The sequence below is a fragment of the Haliotis asinina genome, chromosome 6, assembly GCF_037392515.1.
Source record: "Haliotis asinina isolate JCU_RB_2024 chromosome 6, JCU_Hal_asi_v2, whole genome shotgun sequence".
NCBI classification, from domain to species: Eukaryota; Metazoa; Mollusca; class Gastropoda; order Lepetellida; family Haliotidae; genus Haliotis; species Haliotis asinina.
The window spans coordinates 48923023-48943093 of NC_090285.1; the positions used below are offsets into that span (position 1 = coordinate 48923023).

At 38.8% G+C, this 20071-nt stretch overlaps 1 protein-coding gene across 33 annotated transcripts in view; it reads left to right on the forward strand.

The window, feature by feature from the left end:
- The window catches only part of LOC137287240 (ensconsin-like), a 76337-nt gene that overhangs the window by 51517 nt on the left and 4749 nt on the right, over positions 1-20071 (forward strand). For 23 of the 33 annotated variants that reach the window (XM_067819438.1, XM_067819442.1, XM_067819444.1 and 20 more), the window contains 7 exons: positions 5-76; positions 3530-3843; positions 5100-5280; positions 6353-6457; positions 7677-7730; positions 8156-8952; positions 19483-19763. In XM_067819438.1, the coding sequence (XP_067675539.1) occupies positions 5-76; positions 3530-3843; positions 5100-5280; positions 6353-6457; positions 7677-7730; positions 8156-8952; positions 19483-19763 (1804 nt within the window). The remainder of the gene's footprint in view (positions 1-4; positions 77-3529; positions 3844-5099; positions 5281-6352; positions 6458-7676; positions 7731-8155; positions 8953-19482; positions 19764-20071) is intronic. The other 10 variants (XM_067819445.1, XM_067819446.1, XM_067819461.1 and 7 more) reach the window with 1 other exon arrangement.

Genomic DNA, 20071 nt, shown 5'->3' on the forward strand with positions numbered 1-20071 from the left:
GCAGAAGTCGCCTAGAACACGATTGTCGCCTAGAAAATCTTTGTCCACCACAAATCTTGCCACTGGTGCAAGAAAGGTTTGTGTTCTGCATGCACCATTGCTTGCTTGCTTCGCAACATATTGTCTGTGTATCTGTTTCTTATAATCCTACAGGGAAAGGAAGTCACAATGAAATCCCAGATCCTCAAGAACACTAAAGCATGTTTTCAGCACTCACTCGACACTATATCCAGTAAAGAAATAATCAGTGTTTCAAAATTACGCGTGTCCTGAGATATTGGAGATCTTCAGTGGTATTTGAATTCAGTAACCCTTAAATGTTTACCGTTTATCATTTAAGGTTTAACAAATTGTATGTGAGTTAAAACAACCACAAAATTATGTTCTCGTTAGGTGTTATGTTATATGTAAGCAACAGTCAAGTCATTCATATAGCTATCATAGATAAATTGTTGTAATATGAAATATTTTCGTGTTCTTAAAGTTCTTTTGAGTAGTGTATTCAGTGTAATCAGGTCAGAATTTCTTCATGACTTCCTTTCTCTGTTTTACAACATGAATGAACTGGATACTGCAAAAATCAGACAGTCCTCGTTAACCATCCTGCCAAAAACAAGTGACCAGGTATCGTAACTCTGTATGGACGTTCGATCGTGTTGGCCTTAAATTGCTCATGGGTTGATATTTGGCACTATCTTTTTCATTCTGTACTCGAGTTTGCAGAAAGTTCAGTTTTGTTCTAATACACTTGTTTTATTTCAGGCATTGGATTATCTTGCTTGAGTAATGTCTTGCTTGAGATTATAGGCTGCTAGTAGGATGAATTTGTGCCATTTCTCAACACTGCAAACACTTTCTCTCTTCTAGGTCATTTTCAAGCAGTAGTCAGTGTTAGAAATTTAAGTGCCCTTATAATCTGGTCATTTGAACTCTTTATTGTGTTTGTAGGGGATCTGATACTTTTCAGTACCTGAAAAAAATGAATTCTTGATATTTCTGACAGTTCTTGTTATGCGAAGACTTGGTTAGAATGTTAACATGTAACCTATGCTTCTCATATGAGACAAGTATCTGGTTTGATGATGAGGCTCAGAACATGGTTTATTGTATGTCCATCTACCCCATCAGCTTGGAGAGGGACTCATAATATCAGCCACTGGTTGTTTGATCTACACTCAAGTATTGACAGGCTACAGTGCTTGAAGGATTTCAGAGTAAATGATATGTAGTAGATATGTAGCAGGGGATAGGCTATGGTTCAAATACCACATTTGACATGTCACTTTCAGCTGAACCAAGTTGTTTTCCATGGTTTGGAATACTATTTGTGTCTCAGCGTGTGTCCTAAAGGATGAATTATTGACCAGATCTGCATCAGCAGTCTTGAAGCTTTTTAAGGTTGCAATACTCATCACAAGAAAACTTGCACTGGGAGTGATAGTGTGACAGCTTCATAAACAAACTAATCCTGTGTAATTCATTTGGTTGATTTTGTATGTCATCATTTGTCTGTTGTCATGAAGGATAATGAGTTTCGGAGATAGGCCTACGGCGGTATGGAAATAACATTGATGAATATTGTTCTTTATAGCTGTAACTTGCAACTTGATGAACTCTAGTTCTGTATTGTAGTACACAAAGTAGCCACAGATCTTTTGCTTGAACCTGACTCACCTCTAGATGATTGTAATGTAGATTTAGCCATAAATAACTCCTGCAGTCTTATTTTTTTCATCAATATGATTTTTGCCTTTGGATGATAGTAGATGTTAACCTAGGGGTGGGGGAACACTTATGAGAACCATAAACAAGTCACATTAATTGATCTCAACCCGGACCTGTGAAGATCCTTGTTGGAATTGGTCTTCAGTAACTCATGCTTGTCGTAAGAGGTGACTAATGGGATCGGGTGGTCAGATTCGCTGAATTGGTTGACATGATTGTGTCATCATGTCCCAGTTGTAGAGATCGATGCTCATGTTGTTAATCACTGGATTATGTGGTGCAGGCACAATTATGTACAGACTTGCCATATAGCTGGAATTGTTGAGTACGGCGTTTAACAAGAAACCAACCAACCAATGATATCGACCAGTAAACAATAATTACCGAACGTTTTAAACTTTGGGAACAAGTTCCTGTTAAGTCTAAAATAAAGTTATTCCCATAGGTAAGATATTGACATTCAAAACAAAATTATGAAACTTGTGCTCCTGTCATCAGAACTTTGTTACTTGGCCTTGGATGAGCATAGTGTGATGTTTCACTGGTATGGTGCATGTGTTACAGCACAAGTTTGAGCCCAATGTTGTTACATTGTATCATAGATGTATGTAAATTATTTGTGGTGGCATTGTTTATGTTGTATATGTAGATAGATGTGTACTCAGGTGTACCCGGGTACTGTAATCCTTGTATAAGATTGTGAATATATTGGAAATATAGCCTATAATAGAACCCAGTTTTTTGGTGGGTTATCTGTCTCCTCTATGTGTGTATATATATTTATGTATGTAATCATATAGCCTTGACTGTGAACAAGTATTAAGATGGAACATTTCTTACAGGAATTTATGTTTTCTTGGAATGGAAGGTCTGTTAAACATGATGCTTTGTAATCTTGTGGCCTATCCTTAATAATGGGTCTTCCTTTTCCACCTTATCACAATGAACTATCTGAAGATAGGCTGATGTAGTGATCAATTTCAGTGTCGACACCTAGGTAAAACTATGATGACTGGAAACCAGTTCTGTAGCAATCCGTCTTGAATGAGCTGAACAGTAGGCTGTGTTAGAGCTAGTGATCAAGCATGTTAACGATGTCCAACTATAAGTGCCCTTAGGTTGATACTGATATCTGTGTATCGAACAAGGCCACAAATCCCCACTAAGTAGGTGCACAAGCTCTTTACTTCTATGTTTCAGTAAAACTACGTAAGACATTTTGGTATCCAAATCTGGAACTGTGAAGTTAACCAGATATTGATCCATAATAATACAGATGTTTAGCAATAGTTCGTAATAAGGTAGGGTAAATCTGAGGTAGTTTGTGGACCACTGAATGTTTGTGTCTCACCAAACATCGCCACCATACCACCATGCTCTCACGTACATTTGTATTCTTATAGAATTAATAGCTTCTACTAACCCTTAGTTAATTTACAGGTTAAATATTAATCTTTGTGCACTTTATGTTCAGAATTCTTTTTTTAACAATTTGTAGAAGTTAGTTTTGTTTTCAATTCTGATTTCATATTTTCATACATTAGAAGTGGAAAGGAAAGAGTTTGAAAAGGAAATGTTGCATGATGTAATAATTCTGTTTCTATGACAACCTGTGTGTCCAAGAAAATCTCCAAATATGCATATAGGATTTATTTGCCAAAAATTGTTTTTCAGCCTAAACTTCAAGAATATATTTTGAGAAGGAAAATTTGATATAATTTATCAAATTTTAGGACTTTCAACAGGACTCATAGCATCCTGATCTGAATCTTCCAATGCTATAACATGCTGTTAACTGTTCCAGCTGCCTTCGAAACCAATACTGAAGGATAAGTCTAAGGAGGCACCTGTTGGAGCCCCACAGGTTGTGATAGAGGATGACAAGGCTGCAATGTCTCGATCAGCCCACGAGACCATGTCCCGGTCAGTGATGGACATCTCGTCCAAGCCCACGCCAGACATCATGTCTAAGTCAGTTGACATGTCCAGTATGTCCAAGTCCACCCAGGACATCTCTGTAGAGGAGTACAAGGCCAAGCTTGCTGAGAAACGACGTCAGGCAAGAGAGAAAGCTGAAAGAGAAGCTGAGATTGAGAGACAGAGGCTTGAAGAAGAAAGGTAGGGGACATATCTCTGATTGTGCGAGTGAGTGAGTTGAGTTTTATGCCACACTCAGCAATATTCCAGCTACATGGGGGCTGTCTGTAAATAATCGAGCCTGGACCAGACAATCCAGTGATCAGCAACATGAGCATCAATCGACGCATTTGGGAACCAATGACATGTGCCAACCAAGTCAGTGAGCCTGACCATCCGATCCCTTTGGTCGCCTCTTACGACAAGCATAGTCGTTGTTTATGTCTGAATGTGTGATTCTTTGCTGGTCACTAGCTGAATTGTCCTCTTACCCATATATAGTTATAAATTTATTGTGCGGTATTTTTCATTTTTCATTTTCTCCTTGTGAAAGAAATCCTGACAAAAACAGTGTAAAGTATAGATTAATGTGAAGTTGATTGTTTATGTATTATGCCTGCTGGTATCAGCTTTTAAGTATTTGATAACGTAGGTAAGATTTTTTAAACTTTTGATTTTTAACTGAGAATTAATGAATTCATTAAGAAAATATATTCTTTACACCCTCCAAAGTTCACATTTGGTATACCTACACTTACATTGATGTAGACTCCCATGGTTCACATGAGTTTTGTTCAAGAGTCTGGTCTGCTTCTGACAAATCTGTTTTGCTAGACTATTCTGTCTAACAGACCAATGAGAATGCTAGTTTACAAACCAGCCTCAGTCAGTGATATGCAGTATCAACAACTCCAAGACCAGTCCCACTCATATTTATAGATTTTACAAGAATTTCAACATTACGAAACCGATTAATATGCTAAAGTAAACCCTTTATGTCAATGTTACTGGTGGCATTGATGTCTAGGCAGTACAAGTTACCTCCCTTGCACATTCTTCCCTCATGCTGAGGTTTTACAGGTTTCTAAAAATGGCTCTGAAAGTCAAGTTTTGTTATTTGATGCCATGAGAATCACTGCTTCCAGGAGTCACTCAAGGTTATAGAGCTGTAGAGGTGTAAGGCACATGGATTACATTATGTCATGAAACTGTTTTGAAGCAGCATACGATAATGTTGATAAGTGCTCACAATTTTCATCTATGATGGCATCTATCATGTGATATTTATGACAGAAATGCTGATGCAAAGTGGCATTTATATTTTACAATTTTGGTGCTATATATACACAAAAATGAAACTACGAAAATAGGAAGAGGATATACCATACTTCTGATGTTTTCCAAAATTATTTAACTGCAGTGTGTATTGAGGTACAGTACATCATCTTCTTGTGCAGGCTTGCAGAGGAAGCACGTCTGAAGGCAGAGGAAGAAGAGCAGCGCCGCCAGGAGGAAGAGTCTTTGCGTCTAGCTGAGGATGCCCGCAGGGCCGAGGAAGAGAGGCTCAGGAAGGCCATCGAAGCTGAAGAAACTCGCAAGAGGGAGGAAGCTGAGAGACTGGAACAGGAGAGAATGGCTGTAAATTCAACTTTGAGACTTCTTACAATTTTTTCTTATTTGTATCTGATTTTTAATGAAAGTGGCAGGCTTTCCCTGTAATTTTGTTAATATCAAGTCAAGATTTATAGAAAAAAAATCTCTGTTCTGATTGAAACACATACCTTAAAGGGTACTGCTATATCAACACCTTTAATTCTCTTGACTCCTGAGTTAACCAGTTATGTTCTCCTCTTGAAGATTTGATTTGATTTGAGTATCATAGGACAGTTGCACACGTACACACACACTCATGCACGCACACACAGTAACTGACTGAGTGTAGATTTACACATAGTACTCATATGGGGCATCAAGCCTTGGTCTTTGGTGTGATGAATGTATGTTTAAACCACTAGACTACCCATACACCCATCTGCTGTACTGAACAAAACACCCAACACCTTCCCCTGATGCGTGATAGTGAGGGCTATTGTCTGAAATGCCACTTGTCCAATTTCATTATATTTCTAGAAAAAATCAAGTGAATTTTCCAGTTTAGAGTGTCACATGGAAATAGATACGCAAATTGTGACGCCATTTTCTTAAATGTCACATGATGTTAGATAAATATGCGAATATTACATCATTATTAGTTGAAACGTTTAGGAATAAAGTCCTTGTCATCACAAACACTTACATCTCACTCTACCAGACTTATGGCTATGTTTGGCTTGGAATATGCACAGCTGAGAATATTCCATACATTTAGATGCTGGAATTGTAGGGAGAATTGTGAAGACAAATATCTGTTCACACAGGTCTGAGAATTATACATATGTGTCCAAACCAGCCTCACTCATTTACTCACTCACTCACTCACTCCCTTTTGTGTTCTGCATTTCTGAAGACAAATATCTGTTCACACAGGTCTGAGAATTATACATATGTGTCCAAACCAGCCTCACTCATTTACTCACTCACTCACTCCCTTTTGTGTTCTGCATACATTCTGCATACAGAGAACAGGTTCATATTTGTGTTCTTTACTATGTTATGGAATTGTTCTTTAAACAAATATTCATTTCATTGTGATGAACTCTCTCAATAACAGAAAGAAGAGGCCGAGCAGCGAGCCAAGGAAGAGTCTGAGAGACAGGAGAAGGAGAGACAAGAGAGGATGAAGAAAGAGGAGGAAGAACGCCAGGAGAGGAAGAAGGTATGTTACTTCTGGCCCAGAACAGGTCTTGACTGGATTAAGTTGGTCAAGTGATTTGCCTAAACTATGTTTAATATCTGTACATATTTCTGTGTTCTGTCCATCTGTTTGGAAACATAGATGTTGCATCAGATGGTCTGATCCTGGAGAGATAAAGTTACAGGCCTTGATCTCAACTCATACCATACTAACAGATGCTAGAACAAGTTAATTCTTGTTACCCTGCCTAGAGATAAAGTTACAGGTCTTGATCTCAACTCATACCATACTAACAGATGCTAGAACAAGTTAATTCTTGTTACCCTGCCTAGAGATAAAGTTACAGGTCTTGATCTCAACTCATACCATACTAACAGATGCTAGAACAAGTTAATTCTTGTTACCCTGCCTAGTTTTGTCGAAAAAACAAAAAAGGCAGTGATCGACACTTGGTGTCTGTTGTTTTTCGTGTTTAACTCATTTCTGGTGTCCCTTGCTGTGATACTGCTAGAATATTGGTAAATACAGCGTATAACTGAACTTGCTCACTCACTCGTGCAGCATGATATGCCAGTGGCTCAGCGCAAAAAGCCAGTCTTACTTCAGACTAGTCAAGCAGCTACACAGGCACATACATATCCATGCTGATTATTATGTAAATACAATAATCTTGAATATGAGGTTAAGACCGAACCTCCAAGTATACAGACATGAGAATTTTCCGTGAATCCATGGATTTCCGTGTTTTTGGTTTAATTTTTACCATTTCTGAGATCGATGTAAATTTGCAATAAAAATTTGAGGAGGGGTGAGGGGGTGTAATGTTGAAAGGGAAGTGCCGTCGTGAAACATGGAAGTGTTTGCTAACTGTGTGCGGAGTTTATATTTCTAACGCGGAGAGTGAAGCAGCGAAACCTACAGGATGCTTCTGAACCCAGGTTCTTAGTATACGGCACAATCAATAACCTATTCTAGTGGTAATGTATAAGGAGTACATTGCCATACCTTTGCATCCGTGGCAAACCATTAGCTACCATTATCAAGCAAGGTGAAAATGACGATCATCTTTTCAGTGTTTTTTACAATTTGTCATTCTCATGTTTGAGTATACAACACCTTGATGTGCTTGAATATTCCCGACAACAACGGAATCATTCTTTCAAAGTGCCCAATGACATGACCCAAGTGTGGTGTGTTTGTTGATCATGATATTGAATCTGATTGTGTCATAATGTTTCAGCGTCTGGAGATGATCATGAAGAGAGTGAAGACTGATGGAAGTGAATCACCCAAGGTAAGCTGCGGAATTTTGTTGTTCATTTGTTGTTTAACACCATAAAGTGGAGTTATGGAGTTGCCTTTCTTAGCCAACTGAGGGTCAGCTGATACTGAGTGTACATTGAGTTCAGTTCCTTGGCCTGACAGAACCATACCTCTATGTGTTGATTTTACCCTAACTGTAAATATCTTTGATTGTGTCATGAGAACATCATTAGGCCAACCTGCAGTGTTAGGTCTGAAGTTCTCTCCAAATTAGAGAATTAATAAATTAAGTTAAGTAACCTTGAGAATGGAGAAATTTAGAAGCATAAGGTGAAAGTAATGTTATCACATCTCATTTCGTCATGTTGGTTCTATTTTCTCAGTCACAAATGGCAATAGAGAAAAGTTCTTTTCCAAAAGTGTCAAAAATAATCTTTGTTTCATCTATACCAACAGACTCAATCTCCTGCCAAGTCTGCTACCAGCTCTCCCAGCAAGAGCGGTGAGTCCTCAACTGAGAGTTCAGCCGAAGATGGCACTGAGGAAACCATGACAACAACTGTCACGACAACTGGTAGTGTGACCAACATCGTCACCACCATTTCATCTGAAGACAGCCGACCTGACTCTGGTCCAAGTTCCCCCCGAGGGTCATCTCCCCTACCTTCCACTCCCAATGAAAAAGCCGAGCGGCAAGATGGAGGGGAGACACCTAAGTTCCGCTCTCCCTTGCTCCAGCAGCTGGTGGATAGCAAATCATCCAGTAGTTCCTCTGACAGACCTAAGTTCAAGTCGCCATTACTTCAGAACCTCCTTGGCAAGAACAAGCTAGCTGCTAGAAACAGTGATGAGAAAACTGAAGAGAAGAAGACTGACAGTTCTCTGGTGGTAAATGGGAAGCAAGGGTCTGATACTGTGATCAATACTAAGTGTGATACTGACACTAGCTCAGTGAAGGAGCAGTTGAGATATGATGATGCTAGTGATGAGGACAAAGATGTCGACACGTCCGAGAAAAGCGATGGACGCAAACCATCGGTGGATCACATTGAGGACTTTCCTCTGGATGTAGCTGTGAAAGACTCGACTGTGAGTGCTATTGTCAGTGACTTGCAGGAGAATAAAGCTGGGGTTCCATCAGCCACTGACTCTGGGATCCTCATGGACTTAGGTACCAGCAGTTCCAGCCTAGCACCTGGACCAGTCAACGGTCTCTCTCATAATGGTGATGCCAAGGATCTGGTGGATTCAAGGTAGGTTGTACGGATTGATTCATTTTATTAAAATGATTGATTTCTGAAACTTGAAAATTACCTCAGATTTTATCTGTTTATCCAGTACAAAGAAATGATGATCAGAATGTGAATATACAAATACAGTGGAAGCTGTCATAGCTGACATCTGTCCAGTCCAGCAAGTTGAAACACCAGCATAACATCTCAGTCCCATTCGTGGCTTGTACATTTCTCATCAGCCCTACAAAGCAGCATGTTGTCTAAACTGGATTATTTCTTCAGACCCTATGACTGCAGGTTTAGACAGTTTCCACTGTATAGAAGTCCACAAGTACTAACAGAACATGTCTTCTGGCAGGTTTAGAATTTCATTTTGAATTTTTAATAGGTCGATTGAGTTTTCATATGATGTAACATTTGCGAAGCTTCTTCTTTCTGCTAGTCAAGTGTTTCTTTATTAAGTCCCAGTTTCTCTTGTAACAATGCTGTGTGTTTTATGGATGCTCCATTCTGTATATTTTGACCTTCTTTTCTTTTTCTTTTTTTGCATTCACATTTCCATCTGCAACTGTGAAATCTCAATGTGAAAGAAATGAAGGTGAAATGTGCAAGATAGGAGTTCCAGTGATTTGGGCAATCCGTAAATGACATGTTCCTACATGTTTGGTATGGATACCTTTTAGAGTTATTTGGCATGACCCCATCAAATATGTACCACTTGCTTGTCCTTATCAAGAAAGGATTGGTAGAAGTTAAGGGACTGAGAGGTTGACTGCTGCCCACAAGGGAAGACTGACCCACATTACATTATCAGAAGCTATTAGTTCTGGTTATTCCTCACAATCTGCTAAGTGCACATTTCAGTGTCAAATGTTCCTCAGAACGCGTGTGGGCAAAAACATGACACAATTATAACACAGTGCAAACAAAACAGGCATGGATCAATGCTACAATCAAACACTGGAGGATACTTCCAGTGGAGACAAGAACTGTGAGGTAGCCTAGTGGTTAAAGCATTGCTTCGTAGCGCTGAAGCTCCGTGTTTAATTCCCCACATGGGTACAATGTATGACGCTCTTTTCTGTTTTACCGCGCTGTTGTCTTGCTACAATATTGCTAAAGTATGTAAAAGCCTATTCATTCATTCACTCTGGTAGAAACGTACACACAAGTCTGTTGCTTACATTGCAATTTTACTAGTTTTGATATGACAATGCAGTAAGAAACATACTGTCTTGAGTTTTATTAAATGTTTTGTTTCATTTTTTATGAATACTGATTAGTTTCCTGACACATCAGTAATCGCTGATGCAAGTGAGAATGATCAACTGACCAACTTCCTGCACTACATACCAGCTTCACTCTGTCTTGTTGTATCTTCATAAATGTCTGATGGGGACACACAAGCAGGTTAATTTGTCAAGATGGCACATATCAAAGGCGTACCAAACTGACCATGTTATTTACAACACACGATAATGATGTAAATCAGACCAAAGTTGCTTGGTACATATGTTGTCATCGAGGTATTTTGATTTTCATCACAAATTTCACTTGTGAGGATGTATCCATTCAATTGTGAGTGTGAAAGATTTCTTCATAATTATTTATTTTTCTCCAGCTGTGTCCCGCACACTATATATTTACTAAACATCAAACAATCTTTTTGTTTTCTTTGTAGACAGAAACAATTATGTGTGTGTATTTTGCAAAAACTTCACAACTGCCAACAAAGTGTTGATGAATTGGAATAAGAACCATTTACTAGATTCTTTTCATCTGGTACCTAGGGTCACCATAGTAAAAGCCAGTTCTCAGTCAGGTTTGGTGACCTTTACTTTTATTTCAAGGTCACAAGGGGACTCTTTTAACCTTGTCAGCGAGATATCTCAAGAACCATGCTCATAATTTTCTTCACATTCAACATCAAGCTTAATCTAGGGGAGGTGCAGGGACCAGTAGATTTTGGTGACCTTCACTTATTTTTCAAGTTCATGGCAACTTTTTGAAAATTTCAGCATGTTCACCTCCATGTTAAGCTTGTCAACACGATATCTCAAGAACTGCTCATTTGATTTTCTTATTCATCACCAAACTTCATCTTAGGAAGGCGTGTAGGCACATTTAACTTCATCTTAAACTACTACCTTCATTTTCATTACTTTTAAGTTTAGTTTGATATTTTGCGGCAGAGGATTTTGTCACCTTAGTGACAATCCTTGTTTGAACCAATTATTTCAAATATGGAATAGCAACCTACTTATGATGATGCTGTATTATTTGTCACTGGACACCGAGAAGTTCAATGCAGTATTTTGTAGAAATGGTTTGTTTTGGTTTGATTGTTTGTACCTCAGACATAGTTGTTTAGAGAAAGTGACTGTTACAACAGAACCTTGTGTGTGGTATAAGAGGCAGTGAGGTAATCCATATACCTGTACACAAATAACAAGATTGTATTTCTTGATTTACACTAAGAAACACTTTATGTTTGTATCTTTCAAGATGATACTGCCTGGATGAGTTAAGGCTTAGAGGTTCAGAATCAGATTGTTTGGTCCAAGGCCCAGATTTTCAAAGCTCTCTTAGAGCTATGTTAAATTAATGTTAATATATGGGAGACTGGGCTATCTTAGCACTAAAAGAGGTCTAAAAATTCTAGGCTCAGGTCATGTAGGTTGGTGATAGGTGTTTACAAATTGTTGGTCTTGGATAATCTTCACTTGATAGAAACAAAATAAAGTTAAACATTTGCAAGCATTTTTAGCAACATATGCTGTTAAAGTTTCTTTGAAAAAGAATTGCTGAAATCCTTTGTATTTTTATAAGTACAAATTCCGAATGATATGTTCTGTCATTTTCAATGTTTAATAGTTATAGCAGTTGCCACACAAATATCAGTCGGTTGTTCTATTATTCAACAATGATAAGCTCAAGGTTATGCATATTATCTGAAAGCTGTCTCCAGAAATAGTCATATAATACCTTGTAGTAACAATACTTTCCTTATCATGTGGCCTATGGTTGTAAATAAGTAAACCTGAGATTTATACCCCAGGTGTCAGTCTTGGGCATGTCACTGCTTATCATGAGCGAGATAACAGCAGACAGGCTAGTTAGCTAGACTAATTCTTAGTCCCTGAATGTACATAATTTTGATAGTAACAAATATACTGATTTATATTGACAGGAGCCCCAGTGGGGAAATCTAAACTTGCATTTTGCAGGGCCTTAGCTTTGCAGGGAGGGCCTGGCAGTTGGGAAAATAGAATGGTTCATGGACTGTGACACTGACTAAAAAGTTACTCAGTTAGCCTGGGAGATCCTGATGGACATCCTGATGGACAGCTTAACAGTAACAAAACCAGACGTTCCTGTGATGTGCTTTCAGTGATAAGGCTTGGCCTATCCTCTACCCTGACCTCATAGGATGCGCTCCAGCGAGTACTCTCCCTCAACCTGCAGTGCAAGTCTAAATCAGGACCATAGACTAGCGGTGGTGAAATGTTTGCTTGCTAGCTTAACTAGAGACCGGTAGTTGTGACATGGGAAGGCCTGCTCGTGTAACAGTTGATAACTACATTGTCATGTACGACGTCTATTAGGCCAGTTCACCTGGGGTCACGTTTTCCCGGGTTAGTTTACCTTGTGGTTAGCTAGTAGTGAGTGTGCTTGGTGTATGTTGGTACGGCCTATCACTATTCACCTGTACATGGCTCCATGATAGAGGCACGCCCTGGAATGTCTGCAGTTTGTTCAGGTAGATCGTAAGTCAGTGGCTTTGATGGTCTGAAAGAAATCAATATGATATTGACGTGTGGGAGGCGTTATTGATTTCCTGGGAGGCATTGGTGTGGGGAGCAATCGAGTGACATTGATTGATATCTACAGTGGACAGTGTCAGGTTTGGGAAACAAGCAGGTTGGAAGGGAGCTATGTCAGGTATGTACACCTGTGACTGTCCCCTGATTGTTGAATGTACAGCGTCTCGGTGTGGTGTATCATTTGCCAACTCCTGGACTGTCATTGTGTGCACTGATGTATCAGTCGAATTTATCATAGTTAGTTGTAATACTCACACTGAATCTTGGTTCATCATGACTCTTTCGTTGCAAGGTTGGTGTTATTTATTGTTCTTGTGAATGTTTATGATTACAACATCAACTTTAGGTGTCAGTATCAAAGCAGTGATATGAACACTGACCTAGTTTGTGTCGTCTCGGCCAGGAGAAATCAGTTTGTCCCAGTATGTTTTAGTGGACAGCCATGTTCCCTACCTGGGTTCAGTGACAATGATTTAGGGCACAACAACACTAGAAATTAATGGAATATGAAACCAATAATGTTTCCTCATTGTGTTAGACTTGATTTGAACATTTATTTAATGTCCTGTATTTTTTTCCAACTTAATGAATTATGTGCCTTCTTCAAAACAAAATCGTTCTGTTGTTTGCAATCCAGATTAAATACCTTCTACACAGGACCATGGTGAAATGCTGTATTTAAATACAAAAATATCTTAGGACACCTCTTGGGATGCTTGTGAATATGTTGTGTCCCAAATTAAGCATGAATGTCAAGGCATTCTTATCACTTTGCTAATATAGGAGGTTGAAGATGAGGTTATGAATGGATTCAAATACCATAGGAAAAGACCTCTGCTAGGATCCTCTTTAATTTCAAACACTGCATGTACATTTGAGTATGATCTCAAGGTAAATTTATGCAGCAATACCCGAAGCAGTTTTCATGGTGACATGGCCCATACAAGGAAGTAGTCTAGTGTTTTTCCTGTGATCTATGCTTCTCTCTACTGACATCCAATGTTAAGTCATCTGTGAAGAGTTATGTCATGTACCACTGTAAGCCCAAGGGATTAGGTTCGGCAGTTCAGGGATAATCAGCTTATTGAAATGATTACCATGTTCACGGTATTTAGCATTCTGCTCCAGCAAACACCTTCAAACCAACTTCCAGATCAGTTTTTTAGTAATCTTTATATCATTATGTAGGGATTACCATTTTTACTGTATTTAGCTGGTGCTGGGTAGCCTAGTGGTTAAAGTGTCTGCTCATCACGCTGAATATTTAAATGGTTACAGGTTTTTGTTTATACTTTTCTTATATATATGCTTAATAGAGACCACAGTGTGGAGAGATATAAATCACCTTGTAACCACTATGAAAAATGTCGCAGTTGTTTAGTTTGTTTGCTTCAGCTTGACCTGAGAGTCCACCACAACAATAATTCTCTGTTTAATGGTTGTGAAAAGGGCCGCCTCCATTTGTCAAATCCTAATAGCCTAGGCTGCTTATTATGGTGACTACAGTACACATGTCTGTGAAAATTAAGGTCATTCTAGGACTGAATGTTTATCCTTCATGCTTGGGGATTGGATCTTGGTATAATAGGATCATTTTCAATTTTTCATTGTGCATTACTCTTGAGATCCAATGGGCCATACTAATCAGTCTAACAGGTGAGGTGAAGTGAGATGAAATGGGGTTTAACGTCATACCTGAGAATATTTCGCTCATATGATGACATGCTTGCATGTGTATGTGTGGCTGCTTGTACTAGCTCAGACTTACCTGGTTTTATAGAGCTTGTCCACTGAGCTACCATGCTGTAGTTAAGCATGAATACCCTACTCAGACACATCATACTGACTCCAAGCTTGCCAGTCCTTGTTTTGTTGTTAATGCCGAGTGCCAGGCAGGGACCAACAAGTACCATATTGTAATGTATGGCATAGCGAGGGATCAAACCTGCGATCTTCAACTTGCTGGGGGGACACTCTAACCACTATATGATGGAAGCAGAAGGGACGGGATATTTTGTATTCATATTGAGGCTACTGTTGAAAACAGCATTTACTTAATCAAATATAATGCAGTTCATTTTTTGATAAAATTTAATTTTGAGGGGCATTTGAAACAGAAATTTCCTGAGACCGTATATTACCAAGGTTTTTTAAGGCAAAGTTCACCAACATGATTTGGGGCTTACTGTTATCAACTTTAATATGCTTAGTCTCTGAGTGTACATAATTTTGAACTGGACACATAAAACTTTATAAACAAGAATTTATGCATGTCAACTACTTATTCTTGAGGAACACAACATTATATTCTTATGCTTCATCAGGTGAGAATGTACTCCGAAACACAAGTCTTACCCAAATTAGAGAAGTTGTCGTCCATACTTTGTCACCTGAGCCTGAGGAAATCTTGACTTGCTTCATTAAGGGCTTAAGCATTGCAGAAAAGTCTTTGCAGATGAGAAAATGATATGGTTTAAGGACAGTGAGACAATTTATCTTACACTTCGCAATCTAGGTTTGGTTGTTCACTATCACTGAATGTATAGTTTTTCAGAAATGCCTTTGACAGGCATAAAACAACATTCACTCTCATTATGATTTTGCAAATGCATAAGATTTATAAACTACAGTTGCCAAGTAAGTTTGGTTTCACGCTACTTTTGGCATTATTCAAACATTGCATTGGTGGTGGACACCAGAAATGGGCTACCACATGTCTATAAATCGTGATCATGTTCGTAGAGAGATTTTGTTCACAGTGTGATGCTAAGCATCCGATTAGTCCAGTTTCCCCACGGAGTCCTTACAATAATACAGGTGTGGGCTCATGTTAACGGTAAATATGTCCCCAATTGGAACTGCTATAGTTGCCAACTATATGGAGACGTTTAAGCTGGGCTGTGTAGGCACATGCTTGACAGTGTTGATAAAGCAAACAGCCTCTCAAACACACAGTTTGCTGCGGAACCGTACAGGGCTGGTCACAGGATTTATTGTGTGTTAGGCTTGTGGACTCAAACACTGACCAAACATGTCTGTTGAAATTATTGGATTGAAGGCGATCAGATATAATCAGATAAAGTGTTCCCAGACTTACCGTCATGCTGTGAGGTATGTAGACATTAATGTAGGAATAAAGCCAGTCGCGATCTGTTTACCTAGAGTGGTGATCAGGTTTGAAGGGCATTTAGATATGATACAAATAAAGTGAAAATTTCTGGTTGTGAACTTTTTTATTGTGAGGACATGATGTAGCGGATGATGGAGTTAGAATACAACCCAAAACATCATATCAATATAAATCAGTTCTTTCATCTAGGGCTGCATTCACAGTGGTTCCGTGTGTATGTGATTTATTGATGTTTGTGTATACATTAGAGTTGAATTCTTGTTTGGAATCAGAGAATTTATTTTTTGTAAAGGTAAATGTGAACTTTACATTTGTGTTATGATGGTTGTTGTTACATATATTGATCTTACGAATCTCAGGGTTAGTAATCTACATGCTAGGCCTAGATTTTCAAAGCTCTCTTAGCGCTAAGCTAGTCGTAAGTTGATGTTAGTATATGGCACTTACGACTATCTTAGAGCTAAGAGAGCTTTGAAAATCTAAGCCCAGACCTTGTGACTTTGGTAAAGACAAGTTTGCAGACCTGGGCCTAGATTTTCAAAGCTCTCTTAGCGCTAAGATAGTCATGAGTGCCATACATTAACATTAACTTACGACTATCTTAGCACTAAACATGGGATTTCACATATGTTCATATAGTGGTTTGTGGGACATTACAGTGTAACATGTTCAGACACACATTCTGAATGTGTATTTAGGTGACTATGCGCGATACAGGGAAGAAGGTGTCTTCACCATCCATAGCTGACTGGAAAACTTGTGTACATTTATTGTTAGAGATGCCTGTAACAGCCTGTACTTGTTATAATCTTGTTTGGAGTTTGACATGGTTGATAGCCAGGTTGATGGTGTAGTAGATGACAGCGATGAGGAAATAGTCTATGACGTGGTTGATGACATGTTTAGTAACATGGTGTTAGCATAACCCAAGATTGTGGTTGATGGTGTAGTTGATGACGTGGTTGACAATATGGTTGATGGTCTAGTTGATGACGTGGTTGATGATGTTGTTGATGGTTTAGTTGATGACATAGTTTATGGCATGTTTGCTAATGTGGTTGATAGTGTAGTTGATGACATGGTTGATAGCGTTGATGGTGTAGTTGATGATGTGGTTGGTAATTTGGTTGATGGAGTGTTTAACGGAACCCAAAGTTATGTATCATTGCAGCAAATACAGCAGCTACTTAATTATTTCTTCAAGACTCTATAATGGCTGCCACCATAAAGGGTCTATTACAGAAATCGTCTTTATACCTTGTGACAATTTCTTTCATCTGAATTTATTGCGTTTGGCATGAGCTGTGAATCTTGCTGAAACATTTTTGGTATCCATTTGTGACATTTGGGAGCACGTAAGATACATGTCAAGAATGCATATCAAATGAAGGAATATTTATAATGTATAGAAGAAAAGTGAGCATGCTGGCATAAAGGTTTCATCTTTTGACATAAACCAGCAAATATTGAACTTGTGTCTGCTGTTGAAAATTTCAGGGGCATATTGATGGGAATCATCACTTTCTATGAACTGACCTAAAGATTAATCAAATCAATTTTGTCTGATGGTTTGCTAGTGTTCTTTGTTTTTAGGTGCACCTACCTCACGTTTGCACTGAATTCAGTGATACTGAGCATGTCCTGAATTTTTTTACCTGTGAAGAACTGGGTTAGAATTGGTCTTCAGTAGTCCATGCTTGGGGTAAAAAGTGACTAATAGGATTGGGTGGTCAGGCTTGCTTACTGTGTTGAACGTTATTGTTTCCCAGTTGCATAGATAGATGCTCATACTGTTGATCACTGGATTGCATGGGCTTGATTGTTTACAGACAGCCACCATATTGCTGGAATATCGCTGAGTGTGGTGGTACACAACCAACCTGAATTTTGCCCATGTTCCATGTGGCTGGCCGTGGAAAAAGTTAGCCTTAGGCTGCTACAGGTTGTGTCACAGTCACATGACTGGTTTGTGTGGAGTCGTTATAATAGTTGTTGTTATGTAATCAGCTTTGTCAGTTTAGTTTGCAATAGACAATAAGGTAATGCTCACCTGAGGGCCCATCCACAGACAGTTATAATGCTGAAGTGTTCATAACTCCCGTACTTGAACATATCTTTACAATAATCATATCTGTTCAAATGCTTTGTGGAATGGGGCCAAGCTTGGTTATTGCATAACTTTGTAAATAATACTTTCAGGAAAACTGGTTCTTCCAGCATGAATGAGTACCCAGATAGCAAATGATGTATTTACAGTTAGTATCCGGAAAAGTTTTCATCTGGACATAGTAACTCGTGATGTAAACCATGAACACTTCATCGTGTCTGAAGAAGGTGTAGAGGATTGATAGGAAGCAGATAAATGGGGATTGGGTGGTTCTGTGGTTTTAGTGTGTGCATAGTGTTTGTAAACGTCACCACAGGGTTAACTTGGAGTGGGTGTGTCAAGTAAATAGCATCTGCCCCAACATACACTGTTTGTCATTGCTCGTTGCGTCTGGACACAGATACACTTGTAGTCTTGCCAGGCTGGTTTACATGCATTGGTTTTTCAGATTTTTGGAGGACATTAATCTGTGATAAAGCATTAAAGCAAAACTGGTCCAATATAGGTATTTTGTGGAATATTGCCCCACAGTTTATGGTAGTATGACCATTCTGTACTCACAGAAACCTGAGAGTTGATTATTAGTGCTGTGAAACCCCTGTCACTTGTACAGTCTTCCTTAGGATTCTTTGTGAGGAATGTCATATTTTCTATATATGCTGCAACTCCAACACAAACCAGCTTCTAATTGAAAACAGTTCACATGACCTTTGAAAGATAAAAAAGAAAGCAGAGCCTTTATTACACATCAGCGATATATGTACGACAATATGTTGGTTTTCAGAAACATGTTTTCTTGTAAATTTATCCTTTGTTTGAATGTAGAATTTGAATTCACTGAGATGGTGAGATATTAAACAGAGGCAGAGTAAACAGAAGCAGTGTAAGCATTAAACTGAAGAGAAGCTGGGCTCAGATACCTACCTGGTGTGATGCAGAATTAATGGATGTTCAGAATCCTAATAGAGGAAATATGGTGTTTACTCAGGGATTTACGGGACTCAAATTCCTGCATCCAATTGACCTCAGACGCAACAAAAATGTTTGATGGAGTAGCAGTAAGTTACCCGTGTCTCCGAGTCTGCCACTAGTTGGGTTACAGTAGTATTTGCAATTTAATTGCCGTAACAGTGTGATGATCCTGATACGCAGTACAACTACTACTGAATTACAACAATATTACAACATGGCATTAATAATGATATTAAGTGTCGGGACCCCCAGTCTGTAGTCTTGGGTGCTGTTGTACAAAACAACTTCAGCGCTTAAGTGTATGTTGAGGTATGGGAGTTTCGGTCACCTTAACGATAAGATCACTTTGTACAACGGCACCCGGGACCCCAGAAAATTAAGAGTATCTGTCTCATTTACCCTCAAATGAAGGACTCAGGGTAACAGACGCATAATAGTGCGACTATTTAGAAACACCAGTGCACATGTTTTTGTAGATTGTGATGGACATTCATGGTATATGGTTTTCTTTACAGCATTAGTATGAAATCAGTGGAGAGTGTGACAGCCCCCATGAATGATGGCATGACAGAGAGTGGACTCGTCACCTCACAGAACGACTTTGAGGAAATCATCGACCTGTCTGTAACCAACAGCAACAAGAACATCCAGCTGAACTGCGGGCAGGAGTCCAGGGGAGACAACTCTGAAGATCTTCTCAACTTCAACAACCTTGATGGTGCCAGTGAGGACAACACCAACAGAACACCTTTAATTGCTTTTGAAGAAAACTCAGCAGCAAGACAAGATGTCAAAGGTAGACACAGGGGATGGGAAAAGTGAGGTTTATCCAGCAGTGACAGGGGTTCAAATGGTATTTTTTTAAAGAAAAAGCCACTTGCCACAGGGCAAGAGACTTTAAGGAAGTAATTTTCCACTTGCCCTGATTTTGTGACATAATCATGATGATGTAATTATGTAATAAATCAACATGGTATTTGATGTCGATGTTTACTGGACTATTTATTGAAAAGTGATAATAGCAAAGAAAGATAACTGTACTTTATTACCAATTCTAGATTTAATGGCTACATTTTGAGCAGATATGAAATGAAATCAAAGTTT